General features: G+C 40.0%; 1 protein-coding gene across 2 annotated transcripts in view; it reads left to right on the forward strand.

The window, feature by feature from the left end:
* The window catches only part of psen2 (presenilin 2), a 49,343-nt gene that overhangs the window by 17,358 nt on the left and 18,019 nt on the right, over positions 1-13,966 (forward strand). For both annotated transcript variants that reach the window (XM_039738636.1, XM_039738635.1), the window contains exons 5-7: positions 6,309-6,376; positions 8,759-8,979; positions 13,000-13,098. In XM_039738636.1, coding sequence (XP_039594570.1) covers positions 6,309-6,376; positions 8,759-8,979; positions 13,000-13,098 — 388 coding nt within the window. The remainder of the gene's footprint in view (positions 1-6,308; positions 6,377-8,758; positions 8,980-12,999; positions 13,099-13,966) is intronic.

Genomic DNA, 13,966 nt, shown 5'->3' on the forward strand with positions numbered 1-13,966 from the left:
GGTGGCAAAGAAGAAGTGGGATAGTCAGAGAGATGCAGAAAGTAGACAACAGTAAAAGGAGATAAGACTCAAGGTGAAGAGAGAGGTGGCGAAGGCTAAAGAAAAGATGTATGATGAGTTGTATGAAAGGTTGGACACTAAGGAGGGAGAAAAGGACCAGTACCGATTGGCTAGACAGAGGGACCGTGCTGGGAAAGATATGCAGCAAGTTAGGGTGGTAAAGGATATGATAGATACAGACTCACAAACGAGGAGAGTGTGTTGAGCAGATGGAAAGAGTACTTTGAGAGGCTGATGAATGAAGAGAACAAGAGAAAGAGAGAGAGAGAAGAGGTTGGATGATGTGGAGATAGTGAATCAGGAAGTGCAGCGGATTAGCGAGGAGGAAGTAAGGACAGCTTTAAAGAGGATGAAAAATGGAAAGGCCATTGGTCCAGATGACATAGCTATAGAAGCATGGAGATATTTAGGAGAGATGGCAGTGGGGTTTTTAACCAGATTGTTTAATGGAATCTTGGAAAGTGAGAGGATGCCTGAGGAGTGGAGAAGAAGTGTACTGGTGCCGATATTTAAGAATAAGGGGTTGTGCAGGACTGTAGTAACTACAGGGGAATAAAATTGATGAGCCACAGCATGAAGTTATGGGAAAGAGTAGTGGAAGCTAGGTTAAGAAGTGAGGTGGTGATTAGTGAGCAGCAGTATGGTTTCATGCCAAGAAAGAGCACCACAGATGCAATGTTTGCTCTGAGGATGTTGATGGAGAAGTTTAGAGAAGGCCAGAAGGAGTTGCATTGCGTCTTTGTGGACCTGGAGAAAGCATATGGCAGGGTGCCTCAGGAGGAGCTGTGGTATTGTATGAGGAAGTCGGGAGTGGCAGAGAAGTACATAATAGTTGTACAGGATATGTACGAGGGAAGTGTGACAGTGGTGAGGTCTGCGGTAGGAGTGATGGATGCATTCAGGTTGGAGGTGGGATTACATCAGGGATCAGCTCTGAGCCCTTTCTTATTTGCAATGGTGATGGACAGGATGACAGACGAAATTAGACAGGAGTCCCTGTGGACTGTAATGTTTGCTGATGACATTGTGATCTGTAGCGATAGTAGGGAGCAGGTTGAGGAGACCCTGGAGAGGTGGAGATATGCTCTAGAGAGGAGAGGAATGAAGGTCAGTAGGAACAAGAAAGAATACATGTGTGTAAATGAAAGGGAAATCCGTGGAATGGTGAGGATGCAGGGAGTAGAGTTGGCGAAGGTGGATGAGTTTAAATTGGCTGTGACAAGGATGGATAGGATTAAAAATGAGTACATTAGAGGGTCAGCTCGAGTTGGACGGTTGGGAGACAAAGTCAGAGAGGCGAGATTACGTTGGTTTGGACATGTGCAGAGAAGAGATGCTGGGTATATTGGGAGAAGGATGCTAAGGATAGAGCTGCCAGGGAAGAGGAACAGAGGAAGGCCTAAGAAAAGGTTTATGGATGTGATGAGAGAGGACATGCAGGTGATGGGTGTAACAGAACAAGATGCAGAGGACAGAAAGATATGGAAGAAGATGATCCACTGTGGCAACACCTAACGGGAGCAGCCGAAAGAAGAAGAAGAAGAAGTTAGAATGTCTTTTAGTATAAAATGGAATGGTGGCTATTAAGGATAGCATTTCTGCTTTGCAGCACTTCAGATAATTGCTTGATTCCCTGTGTTGTCTGTGTGGGTTTTTTTTATATAGTGGATTCTTTTATAGAGAGTATTCAGACCCCTCCACTTTCTGTATACTTTATTGTTTTTGAATTTTTTTTATATGGATACTTCTGAAATTTTTGTCTGTTGATTTACACTTGATAACACATAATGATAAATTTCAGAAAGGTTTGCAAGTTCATTAACAACCATAATGTTGTGTTTCTCTCTTGGCTAGGTTTCACAGTGGTATTTCTTGTTTGTTTTGTCTCATTTTGTATAATTTATTTTTAGTAGTGTTTCTTTTATTATGAGGTCATGTGAAAAGACAGTTTCCCTTCGGGGACTAATACTGTGTACCAAATAACAAATATTTTTCTTTGTGTTTATTTGTAAATGACACTGGCCTAGATTATGTCCCATGTGTTTTCTGGGTGGTTCCCTAAGGGGTGTGGCCACCTGCCAATCACCGGCAGGAATGGCCCTCCACCCTATTTATGGGAGGGTCTTCCTTAGTTACTGGCAGTACATTTCGAATGTGCTGTGAGTGGAGTGCTTCTTGTGTGTACTGTGCCTTTGTGCTATTGCTTTTTTGTTTTCTGGATTTTTGAACCTGTGCACTGTTTCTCAACTGCTTCTTTGGGTACTGTATTGGGACTGTGTTTATGGATTTTTGAACCTGTGCTCTGTTTTTGACTATGCCTTTTGGATTCTGATTTGGAAATTAATTTGTTTGCTGTGATATCCGTGCCTTTTCTGGCAACTCCTTTGAGCTCTTCATCCCAGCATACTTTACAGGTTTAGAACTATATTACAGTTGTTGGCATGATTTTTATTTTTACAGTTTGAACTTGGGCAGGTTGAGTGGCTTATTCAGGGTAACACCCTTTTCTGATGAAAAGTCAAATGCTTAAACCACATGACAACATACCTGAGAACAATAGTAGAAAAATCTGTGTGAGTACATAGAGAATGAAGAAATCCGGATGGGATTTAAACAAGGTTCCAAGTGATTTGTGGCAGCACTACTACAGTATATGCCACTGTGCCACCCATAAATAAAACAAATGCCATGTGTAGAACTGTGAATGTGTTTTTTTGATCCAGCTTTCTACACAAACTGTAGTTGCTGGCAAAATGCTTGCCAGCATCAGCACTGCATAATGGGCTCTGTGAAAGTACAAAGTATAGTAGAAATGGTTTTTGCAAATGTGTCCCATGGGAACACCCACTTGGAATCGCATTGGAAGAGCAGATGATGCACACTTCTTGATGTGGGAAAATTTTAGTGGGTTGGGACACCACCAGCTCAATGGCACATCAAAAGAGTGAGCATAAGACTGATTTATTCGGTCTTTGACACTAGATTTTGTCAAAGTCTAGCTTTGGAAAGCAGTAGCGAGAGGGCAACATTTTAGCTTGAAATCTTAATTGAATGTCTTGTTTTCATTGTGCCTTTTGCATTTAAAGTTTATGTAGCATTAGTCAACTTTTCACTGTAGCTTTCTTTTACATAATTGTAGAGAGTTAGAAGCAGTTGACGGAAAGCTCAGTTTAAGACCAATTGTCTAGTCTGACATAACCAGCGAAGTACTCCAACTAGTCCCAGACTGTGATGGTGCAGGTTGGCTCCATCCTCCCACTTCTCTTTGGGAGCCTCATGAACCACTGATAGTCATAACCGAGATGAGCCAGGCAAATGAGGACACATGCATGCAGCAGGGGGTAGGTGTGAAAGTGCTCATTGCTTTTATTAAAAACAAAATCAAACACACTTTTAAGTTTGAATAGTGCAGTGTTCCATCTATTAGTCATTAAATACATAACCCATGAAAATGGTGCAATGTGGAGGTTAAAATCCATAACAAATAAATCCATAAAAACAAGGTTTAAAATCCTGTGGCAGAAAGCGATTCTTAAAATCTCAGCCCCAAGTGCGTCTTTTCTAAAACTGACGTCTCCTCTGCTTATCCCACACGGGATCTTGCAGCAGAGGAGATGTCCAACCAACAGGCACAGCCAACCTTTTCCACAGGTCCTGGTTTATGCTGTCCATGACTCCCAGCAGGGCGCTGTGGCAAGACTCCGCACCTCCCACTGTCACACATCGGCCCCACATGAGCAAGTGATCATCTCCAGCTCCCCTACAAAATAATCAGCTGAGTGGCCCTCTCAACCCCTGAGCGTCAGCCTATTGCTCCTCCTAGGGGCTCTCCTCCCTACTGCCTGCCTCCTCTCCTCCATACCCTGCTTTTTCCCAAACCTACCACATCTCTCTTTCTCTTTCTCTGCATCTTTTAATCTACATCTTTCTCTAGTCTTTTCCAGGTCTGCCCCACTCCTTTCTCCTGTGCAGGCTCCTGTTATCATGACCAGCCTAAATGGGCACAGGCACAATGCTCCAAGGCAACGATGAGGCTCCTGACTGATGCTCGCATTTGCATGTGTGTACACAATCAGCCAGGCACCCCAACCATCCCCAGAGCAAAGTGCGTTCACACACACCCATGCCTGATTGGAGCCTGCACCCCATGGGGCACAATTATTTATTTACAATCAGCCAAACGCCATGAACTATTTATCACACCAACTCTCCCCTGATTTTTGTCTTTAGTTGTAGAGACAGGCTCTGCTGACAACCAATAAATGCTCATTTGGAAAAACCTTAAACCATCTAAAAAACAGACTTGCAAGAAAATGGTGACAAGAAAATGGAGACAGTTGCACACAAAAACAGAAGCAAAGTAGGTGGACTACTAACTTGGCTATCTAGCTAAGCAATTTACACAACTAGACATACTCTAAAAATACCACCAGGATGGCTAGCTTAAAAACAATTATGTTTCTTTTGATAATCCAAAAACCCAAAGTCAGACCATCCAACCCTAACTGTCCATACCTTTCTCTCTCACTCTCTACCCCTAAACCCAACCAAGATTTTTTTTTTTTTTAATAAATTTGCCCCCCCACCAACCCGAGCGATTTAATTATATTATGCACCTGAATAGGTAGGTAATTCTGACAGAACTGAATTAAGTCATGTGTTCAAAAAAAAAAAAAAACAGCTTTGGTTTACTAGATTCAGAGTAGGCCATAACGGGAGCACAGGTGTTTTAAACCTCAGAAACAGAAGAGAAGCTTGTCTGTCTGATTTCTCCTGTTTTACATACCATGGCAGAATGGGAAAAAAAGAAAAAAGAGCAGCAATTATGGCTGAACATGTTGAACCTGTTGACCCTTCATACAGCACCGGCTCCATCAGGCACCATACTATTGGTTGTCACACAGTTGCGTAATTGAACTGCTCTGTGATTTGATTTTTGGTTGTTTAAATTGACATACTCCGGTAAGCATAACTGTAGTCCACATATGTAACATACTGTACAAGTAGAACTTGCATAATATGACATCGGCTTTGGAGGGGTGTAGTGTGAGAAAAGGCCGTATGGTAGAAATAGGATGGGCAGCTACTGTAATTATTGTGTTAAACATTTAAGTGGTTTATTAGACACCAGAAAAGATAATCATCATTGTGTGATTATTAGAACATTAGAACACCCTAGACGAGAACAGGCCATTCAGCCCAACAAAGCTCGCCAGTCCTATCCACTTATTTCTTCCAAAAAAACATCAAGTCGAGTTTTGAAAGTCCCTAACGTCTTTACTCTCTACCACACTACTTAGTAGCTTATGCCAAGTGTCTATCGTTCTTTGTGTAAAGAAAAACTTCCTAATGTTTGTGCGAAATTTACCCTTAACAAGTTTGCAACTGTGTCCCCGTGTTCTTGATGAACTCATTTTAAAATACAAGTCTCGATCCACTGTACCGATTCCCTTCATAATTTGAAACACTTCAATCACGTCACCTCGTAATCTTCTTATGCTTAAACTGTAAAGGCTCAGCCTTTTAATCTTTCTTCATAATTCAACCCCTGTAGCCTTGGAATCAGCCTAATCGCTCTTCTCTGGACCTTTTCTAGCGCTGCTATGTCCTTTTTGTCATTTATTCACATTTCAATATTGTGAAGGGGTGCAACGTAATGGATCAACAGCAATTGTTTTAATGAAGACAGCATCTCACAATGTGCTCTGAAGTATCGTAACACACTCCAACTTGCTTAAATTAGTTAGTTCAGGATTGCGGGGCAGCAGAGCCTGTTGTACATAAGGCAGAAACCAACACTAGACAGTGCACCAGTCCATCAGAGGTACCTTAAGTACCTTAACAGACTACTGTTTTAACAAAGTGAACTGAAATTGTGTATTAGCACACAAAAGAAAGTGTAAGAACATTTTAAAGTTGCATGTGATGACATAAGTGTGTGCTTATGTAGCAGCTAAGCAGCTGCTTACTTTGAACCATATTGGTATGTGCTTTGTAATACACCTTGGGAGAAGGTACTGTACTTGGTGAAAGGTAGTGTAATATAGAAGTTCTTCTGACTACATTGTCAAACAAAAGCCATTTATGAAACCATGATGGGGTAGATGGAGTTGACAGTGGTCTCAATTGCCAATAAATCCCATGCAGTAAAACAGACACATGAGGTGTTAAGATCTAAAACTGGACTCCACCTTCTCCACATTGAACAAGAAGGGTCTGCATGTCACTTGTATTATTTCTTCTAACAGTTCATCCATGGATGGTTGATCCTGTCATCCCTAATGCTGCTGTTCTGGTTTAGCTACATGTACTTGGGGTGCGTATTTTATAATTTTCTTTTTGTGTTATTCAGTGGCTTTGCTTTCTTGAATATTATATGTTACTGAATAAAATATGTAAATGAGACCTTTGTATATTAATCCACAAAATGAAAGCTGTAAAGACTGATGTGCTCTTTGATTAAATGAATTTAGATTTTGGATGAAAGCGCTATGCAGTAAAGTCATACATGCAAAACTAGTAAAAAAAAACATGACAATAAGCTTAAGACTTTAATAACTCTAGTAAAATACATGACAATAAGTTTAAGACTTTAATAACTAAACTTTTTTTAATGTGTCATAGAAGCTTTCCCCAAGCTCCCATCCATACGTTTGCAAAGAGGCAGAACAAAGCATTTAAAGGATAAGTTTGGAATTTCAATCTATATACCTGAGCTCTGCTGGAAAAAGTTCACCTTTTTAAAGGATAACTTTATTGTTTTTTTATGTCAAAGTGATTTCTTCACAATCATGGTATATATTAATTTTCCACATGAAATTGGGATCTGAAGTGAAGCAATTTTTTTATATTTTTTAAAAATATCTTGTCTGTTCTTACAGCTTACAATGGGGCTGAAGGCACCTGGCATCCAAATGTAAACACAAGCACCTAAACTTAACAGAATACATTCATTTTTCAAGCCAAGAGTAATATTGAGTATTAATCCACATTGCATAAATTGCAAGTCCATGTCATTTTAGGAAGGAAAAAAAGAAAATTGGCAAACATTTTTATGATACTTGGCCAATTTCACATGTGTCTTTCACATCAAAACTCCTCTTCCTCCATGAAACCTTTCAGTCCTAGGGGTGCAATTTCCTCCAGCCTTTACTTTTCACCTCAAAAAATTGTCTCCAAATGCGGTTATTGACATTATTGAGTGCTGATACCCAAATATGAATTGTTGTCTGTTTTGTAGACAACTATACAATAATCACTGAAAAAAAGTGTCATGTACTTACTCAACGGTCTTTACACTTCATACAAAACAAGCTGGAAACACCTTGGAAAAAAGGGGATGGACGTAATTTACTTTACTGCACATGGTGGACAGAGCAGCACATGAAGAGGAAAATCATTCACACAGGAATAAGCTTTTGAAATAAAGTCAGGAATTTTGACTGTCAAATGAGGGGAAAGAGGATGGTCTTCAGTTCAAAAGCTTGATTCTTTGTAAATGAGTTCCCTTTGCATACACAGCTGTGATTTTTCCAGATTTACCTAACAATATTTACCCAAAAAATGTATACACTTTGTGAGCATTTAGCTAGATGACCTTAAGTGTAGATTAAGCAACTTGAGTAACATCCATCCATTATCCAACCTGCTATATCCTAACCACAGGGTCACGGGGGGTCTGCTGGAGCCAATCCCAGCCAACACAGGGTGCAAGGCAGGCAACAAACCCCAGGCAGGGTGCCAGTCCACCACAGGACACACACCCACACACACTAGGGACAATTTAGAATCGCCAATGCACCTAACTTGCATGTCTTTGGGCTGTGGGAGGAAACCGGAGCAGACATAGAGAGAACATGCAAACTCCACGCAGGGAGGACCCTTGAGTAACATGAAGTTTTATATTTTTATAGTTTTTGATGCGATCAAGTGTTAATCTCCAAAGACGCTCATTCCATCTAAAAATTTGTTACCTCAGTTATCCTTGAAAACATTGTAATGATGGCAAAGAAGAATTTAAAGTGTAAGTAAAATATTAAAAACAAATACAATTTTTGGGTGAAATATTGCTTTAAAACAGACTTTCACAGCTTTCAGTATCCAAGCTTTTGGATGTATATAAAAACAAACAAATTTTCATTTTTTATTAGTTAGTTTATCAGAACCTCAAATCCTTGTTTTGACAATGATTTTCAATTAATGTTTTGTGTTTGTTAGGTGTTAGGTTGTTATTTTATGCTGGAAGGTTTTGCCTTTTCTGCTACGCTAAACAAATTCAAGGCCAAACATAAAGTTGCAGGATGTGGTAATTACAGCATAGCCAGGATGCCGACACGCCTCTGGGGTGCTAAAAGTTAACATAACATAAAAAATTGTTTATTTTTGAGAGTAAAACATAAATAGTATTCAGAATAAAACCTAGAGCACACTGACAGACTGGAGCTTATTACGGTGAGTCTATTTGTGTATAGTGCAGTATGAGAAAAAGGCAATAAAACTAGAAAGATACCCTACCCTTGGGATTAAAAAAATCTATCTATCTATTTATCTATCTGTGTGATATGTGCAGTTCTGTGGCCATAGCCATTACACGAGTGTGAGCTTCATGATCACTGAAGTCTCTCCAGCAAAGAGATTGTGAACCAAGAAACATTATGTGCTGAGTGCCCACAACAACTCTTTCTTTGTCCTGCTTTAGGGAAGTATTCAAGACGTATAATGTTGCAATGGATTACCCTACCGTGGCTCTCATCATCTGGAATTTTGGAGTAGTGGGGATGATATGCATCCATTGGAAAGGACCACTGCAGCTTCAGCAAGCATATCTTATCATGATCAGTGCCCTGATGGCACTGGTCTTTATCAAATATCTACCAGAGTGGTCTGCTTGGGTCATTCTGGGAGCCATCTCAATATATGGTAAGATTTGATTAGGGTCTTCTCATTCGAGATTTATAGCTGACTAGCAAAATACCCGCGCTTCGCAGCGATGTCGTGTGTTAAAGAAGTAAAGAAAAAGAAAAGGAAACATTTTGAAAATAACGTAACATGATTGTCAAAGTAATTGTTTTGTGTATTTGGCCGCAGCGTCACAAAGTTGTTTTCGTCTAGCTGCATCAGAAAATGTACCACGACGTCTAACACGCCTCCTTTTTACTGTTTTCTCACAGCTTGGATTGCTGCTGTTATAATCGGTTTGAGTCTATATATATATATATATATATATATATATATATATATATATATATATATATATATATATATATATATATATATATATACAGTAATCCCTCGCTATATCGCACTTGGCTTCTAAATATATAAGCAGATTTTTTGCTGCTTCGCGGGTTCTGCGGACAATGTGTCTTTTTACTTCCTGTACATGCTTCCTCAGTTGGTCTGCCCAGTTGATTTAATACAAGGGGCGCTATTGGCAGATGACTGAGAAGCTAACCAATCAGAGCACGCAGTTAAGTTCTCCTGACTGAGAAGCTAACCAATCAGAGCACGCAGTTAAGTTCCTGCGTGCTGAATGCAGTGTTAACCAGGAAGTCTCGTCTCGCTCATTCAGCATCAACGTGTTTCTCTGTGTAAAGAGTTGTGCTCTTTTGTGTTTATCCTTGTGCATAGTCAAGCCCTTCATTATGGCTCCAAAACGATCTGCTACTGCTTCAGGGGCCGTGCCCAAGTGCAAACGGAAGATGTTAACGATTGCCGAAAAGGTAAACGTTTTGGATTTGTTGAAGGCTGCGATTCTTTTTATTTAAAAAGTAGGAAAGGAATATAAGATCTACGGCTGCAGTGTCCTTTTAACCAGGGTGCAAAACGAGTTGTAAGTGGATGTAATAAGGCAGTAGTCTGGATGGAATCTGCTTTAGGGATTTGGATTGAAGAAGAACAACGGCGGTGCTACACAATCGCCTTTGGAAGAGCTGTAACGCTGTCCTTTGTTGTGCAGTAAAATTAAACTCATTGTTATCGGACAAGTCATCGTGCCATTGTTGGTGAGTAACCATAATTAATTTTCTACTTACAGTACTTAGTACATGTACGTACGTTTAGTGTCACTGTACACACATTTACTGTATACTATTTTTCTTGCATTGTACGTATTTATTGCTGGTGGCCTGTCTATGGTAATGGCTGTAACATATGTGATATCGGAGAACGTTTTAAGAAGTACAGGTACATTGAGCACTACTGGAGTGGTTGTGGGTGAACTACATTTTAAAGACGGTGTAACACAACAGGTAAGTAGTACTAACAGCAGCTAAAATGTATATGGATTATCTCTCGGTAGTTGATCCCTTTTGAAAGGCGCTACACGACGGCTGTGGTATAGAAATTACATTTTCTATGTGAATGTCCAAATTTCTGCCTGTGGTAATGTGCCTTACTGGCATTACCAGCAATTAAAAGAAAATCATTTTTGTGTCCTCTGCAGTGTTGAGAGAAAGGGTTTGGTTGGGGATAAAAGGAAAAAAGGTGTAAAGAAAGGAAACTTGCCTTTTTCTTTAATATAGTGTAGAGAGAGGTCTTCGCTGACGATATGAGCGTCACGGTGGGACTCGTGTAGACTGGAGAGACGGCCCTGCCATTAACTGTCCGGGATGGCACTGTCGGTCCTCCACTCCTGTGTGTGTCTTCATAATCCACCCTGACGACCTCATAATCATATACATGTAAAAGAAATTGCGAAGCGCCTTAATATTAGTTTGCCGCGGTATAGAATATGGGATCCCGTGTTTACAGTTGTCTGGGCTATAGCTCATGGAAGGGGGAAAAAAATTAAAAGTGTTTACTTTCACTCGAGGTAGAAGCGCAGTCAGCGTCTCAAAGGCCGGCACAGCTACGCACGCGCGCTGGCTGCCCGACTTTTGTACTATTTTTGCAGTGCAGGAAACGCCACTTTTTGCAGACACGTTCACATGAGCAAAACTCTCCGCGCTCTTTAGAGGTCTTGCTTTCTCTGCGTACTGCGTTGATAGTCAGTTCACGTGAGCCGCTCGGAGTACATGCATCGAAGCTTCTGAGCTGTGCCTGTGCTATTTCGTGCGATCTCGCGATGTCCACGGCGTTATATAATTTTAGCTGAGACCCGGCACTTAAAAGTTTCTCACTACAGCAATTTTAACTCCGTTACAAAGTGATCCAAAGTCTCATTTATACCTCGTGTCTTCTCATTAAACTTGTATCTCATGAATAAAGTATTCTGCGTTTTTCTTCAGCGCTCTTTGGGGGCTCTTCCTTCTTTTCTACGTACTGCGATCATAGTCCGTTCACGTGATTACGTGGGAGGCGTGATGATGTCACATGCAGCTCCGCCCCCCCACGGCCATCGGGCTAACGTCCATTATAGTATATGGAAAAAAATAGGTTCCAGTTATGACCATTACGCGTAGAATTTCAAAATGAAGCCTGCCCAACTTTTGTAAGTAAGCTGTAAAGAATGAGCCTGCCACATTTCAGCCTTCTACCCACACGGGAGGTTGGAGAATTAGTGATGAGTGAGTGAGTCAGTCAGTCAGTCAGTCAGTCAGTCAGTGAGGGCTTTGCCTTTTATTAGTATAGATGACTTGTTTTGTCCTGGTAGTTACATTTCTAAGGAGCTCCCTTCTGCATCTTACAAGTATTCTTTGTACAATACAGCCATACTGTATTGACTTGCTTTACATAATGCTTAGTTTTGACTTCTTCACTTATAGTACTCTGTAGCAAACTTGTGTTGATCTTTGTGCTTGTCTGCTCCTTTTGCCTCATCTGGATCTGTGACTTCTCTGAGTTCCCCTTTTCAGAAAAAAAAAAGTTGAATTCAAACATGTTATTATAAAAGAAGAGCAGCAATTTTTTAGATGCATCCTAATGACCCTCATTTGTATGCGTAGATCTTCCTTCAGTTCATTCATATAAAGTATTGTCTGTCCATAAGTTTTCAAGTGAATTCTGTTTATTCTTTAATGTTTTCACTAAAGACAGATGCAAAGTATTTACAGTATATTAAGATGTATAATACAGCAATCATATACAGGTATATTCATACAGTTGCATGGATGCACTAGACATCTTACTGGTTTAAAAAAGAGCTGAATGGGTGACTGTCCCTTCATGAAGGTGAAGCAGATCCAAATCTTTATTGCTTACATGGAAACTTTGTGTGTTTTTTACCATGGACAAACCTGCACTTTCCATCTAAGCAGCAGTTAGTTAGTGAAATAATATAACACCATAAGTGAAACATGTGGGATAAACAGATGTTCATTGTGTTTAATCTGAGACACATTCTGTACATTTTGGGCATGAGCATGTACACTTCTCCCATTTATTAGCTACAATCTGTGTCTTGTTGGTGTCAGTAATGTGTGGATTTGACCATCACTTTGTGATTTGCGTGGGCAATTACTAACTAATAATCTAACTGTGCAAAAACTGGCTATCTAATTTGAAGGGCTCTGATATCCATCTCAAACCTCCTTGGCATTAGACCCGAGCATCGCTCAGGCTGTAAAAACAGTGCGAAAAGCGTTAGTCTCCAGTATCACTCGGGCAACGGTATAGAAGCGTCTTGTGTAAGACCTGAGGTTTACTCTGGCTGTAAAAGTGACACCAGCGTTATTCGGACAACGGTATAGGTGTGTCTCGCATAAGCGTCAGGCCCCTGAGCGTTACCCAAGTAATAGTGTAGACCCTTCTTCCCCTTGCCGCATAATAGCATCTCGTGGTTCATATTATTTTTATTATTCATCATTATTATTTGTATCATTATTGTACTTTCTACACCTCTGACATTGTACTTGTAGTGTTTTTACATGTTTTACAGTAGAAAGATGAGATTTAATAAAAATGTCATTCTTCAAGCCAAAAAATACAATGCTTTTTACATGTTTGTTGAGTAAAAATGTATCGCTAAGGAAGTTAAAAGTTTCTTTTCTCTTTTGGCAGATCTGGTTGCTGTACTCTGTCCAAAGGGCCCATTGAGGATGCTGGTGGAGCTTGCACAGGAGAGAAATGAACCGATTTTCCCTGCACTGATTTACTCTTGTAAGTAAAATCCTTGAAAAATGCTGCACATTTAATTCATAATTTTCTCCAGTTTTTGTTTGTTCCATTAAGGAAAGCACAAAATGGTGACGTTTATTTTTGAGTTCATAGCAATGTTAGAATCCATCCATTGAGGTAGCAGGCTGCTTGCTGCTTGTTCTGATCGACACATTTGCAAAACTAAAGATGCTAATGGAGAGGTGCGAAGGTATTTAAGGTGGCCAAGGATTACGACATTTTTCTTAGCCTTCAGGGATTCTATTGTTAAGGCAAAAGAGGACTATTTTGAAGAATCTGAAATAGAACATTTTGATTTTTTCAGTACTTTTCTTGTTCTCTGTGCAATTCCATGTGATCTTTTTCGTAGTTTTGTTTTTTTTACTATGTAAAAAGTTGTGAAAATTAAGAAATTCCCATTAATGACTAGATGTGTCCAGACTTTTGATTGGTATTATCAGGGCTGTGGAGTCAGTACACAAAACCTTTGACTCCGACGCCTCAATTTCTGGTACTAATGACTCAGACTCCTCAATTTGTAATTAGACTACTATATTAACTGTGTTGACTGAAAGTATGAATGAATGAGAGAGACTGATGCTCTGTCAAGCCCAACTACAACCACTGCCAACTTTACAGTGCCATGTATGTGACTGTATGTTCCATGGGAGGATTGGCCTCATCAGTCACCAATGATAGAAACACAACAAACAGAAGGGAAGAAGCCGACTACTCAGAAATGAGTAAACACCAATAAAAATAAATAATAATGATTTACTGTGTTGAATCAAAGTACAGAACATACATGTTCCAAGGCATTTAATCACTGCCAGTGTGAATCATCAGGCAACTTTTGAGCATCCTAACAATT

The sequence above is a fragment of the Polypterus senegalus genome, chromosome 16 (genome assembly GCF_016835505.1).
Source record: "Polypterus senegalus isolate Bchr_013 chromosome 16, ASM1683550v1, whole genome shotgun sequence".
NCBI classification, from domain to species: Eukaryota; Metazoa; Chordata; class Cladistia; order Polypteriformes; family Polypteridae; genus Polypterus; species Polypterus senegalus.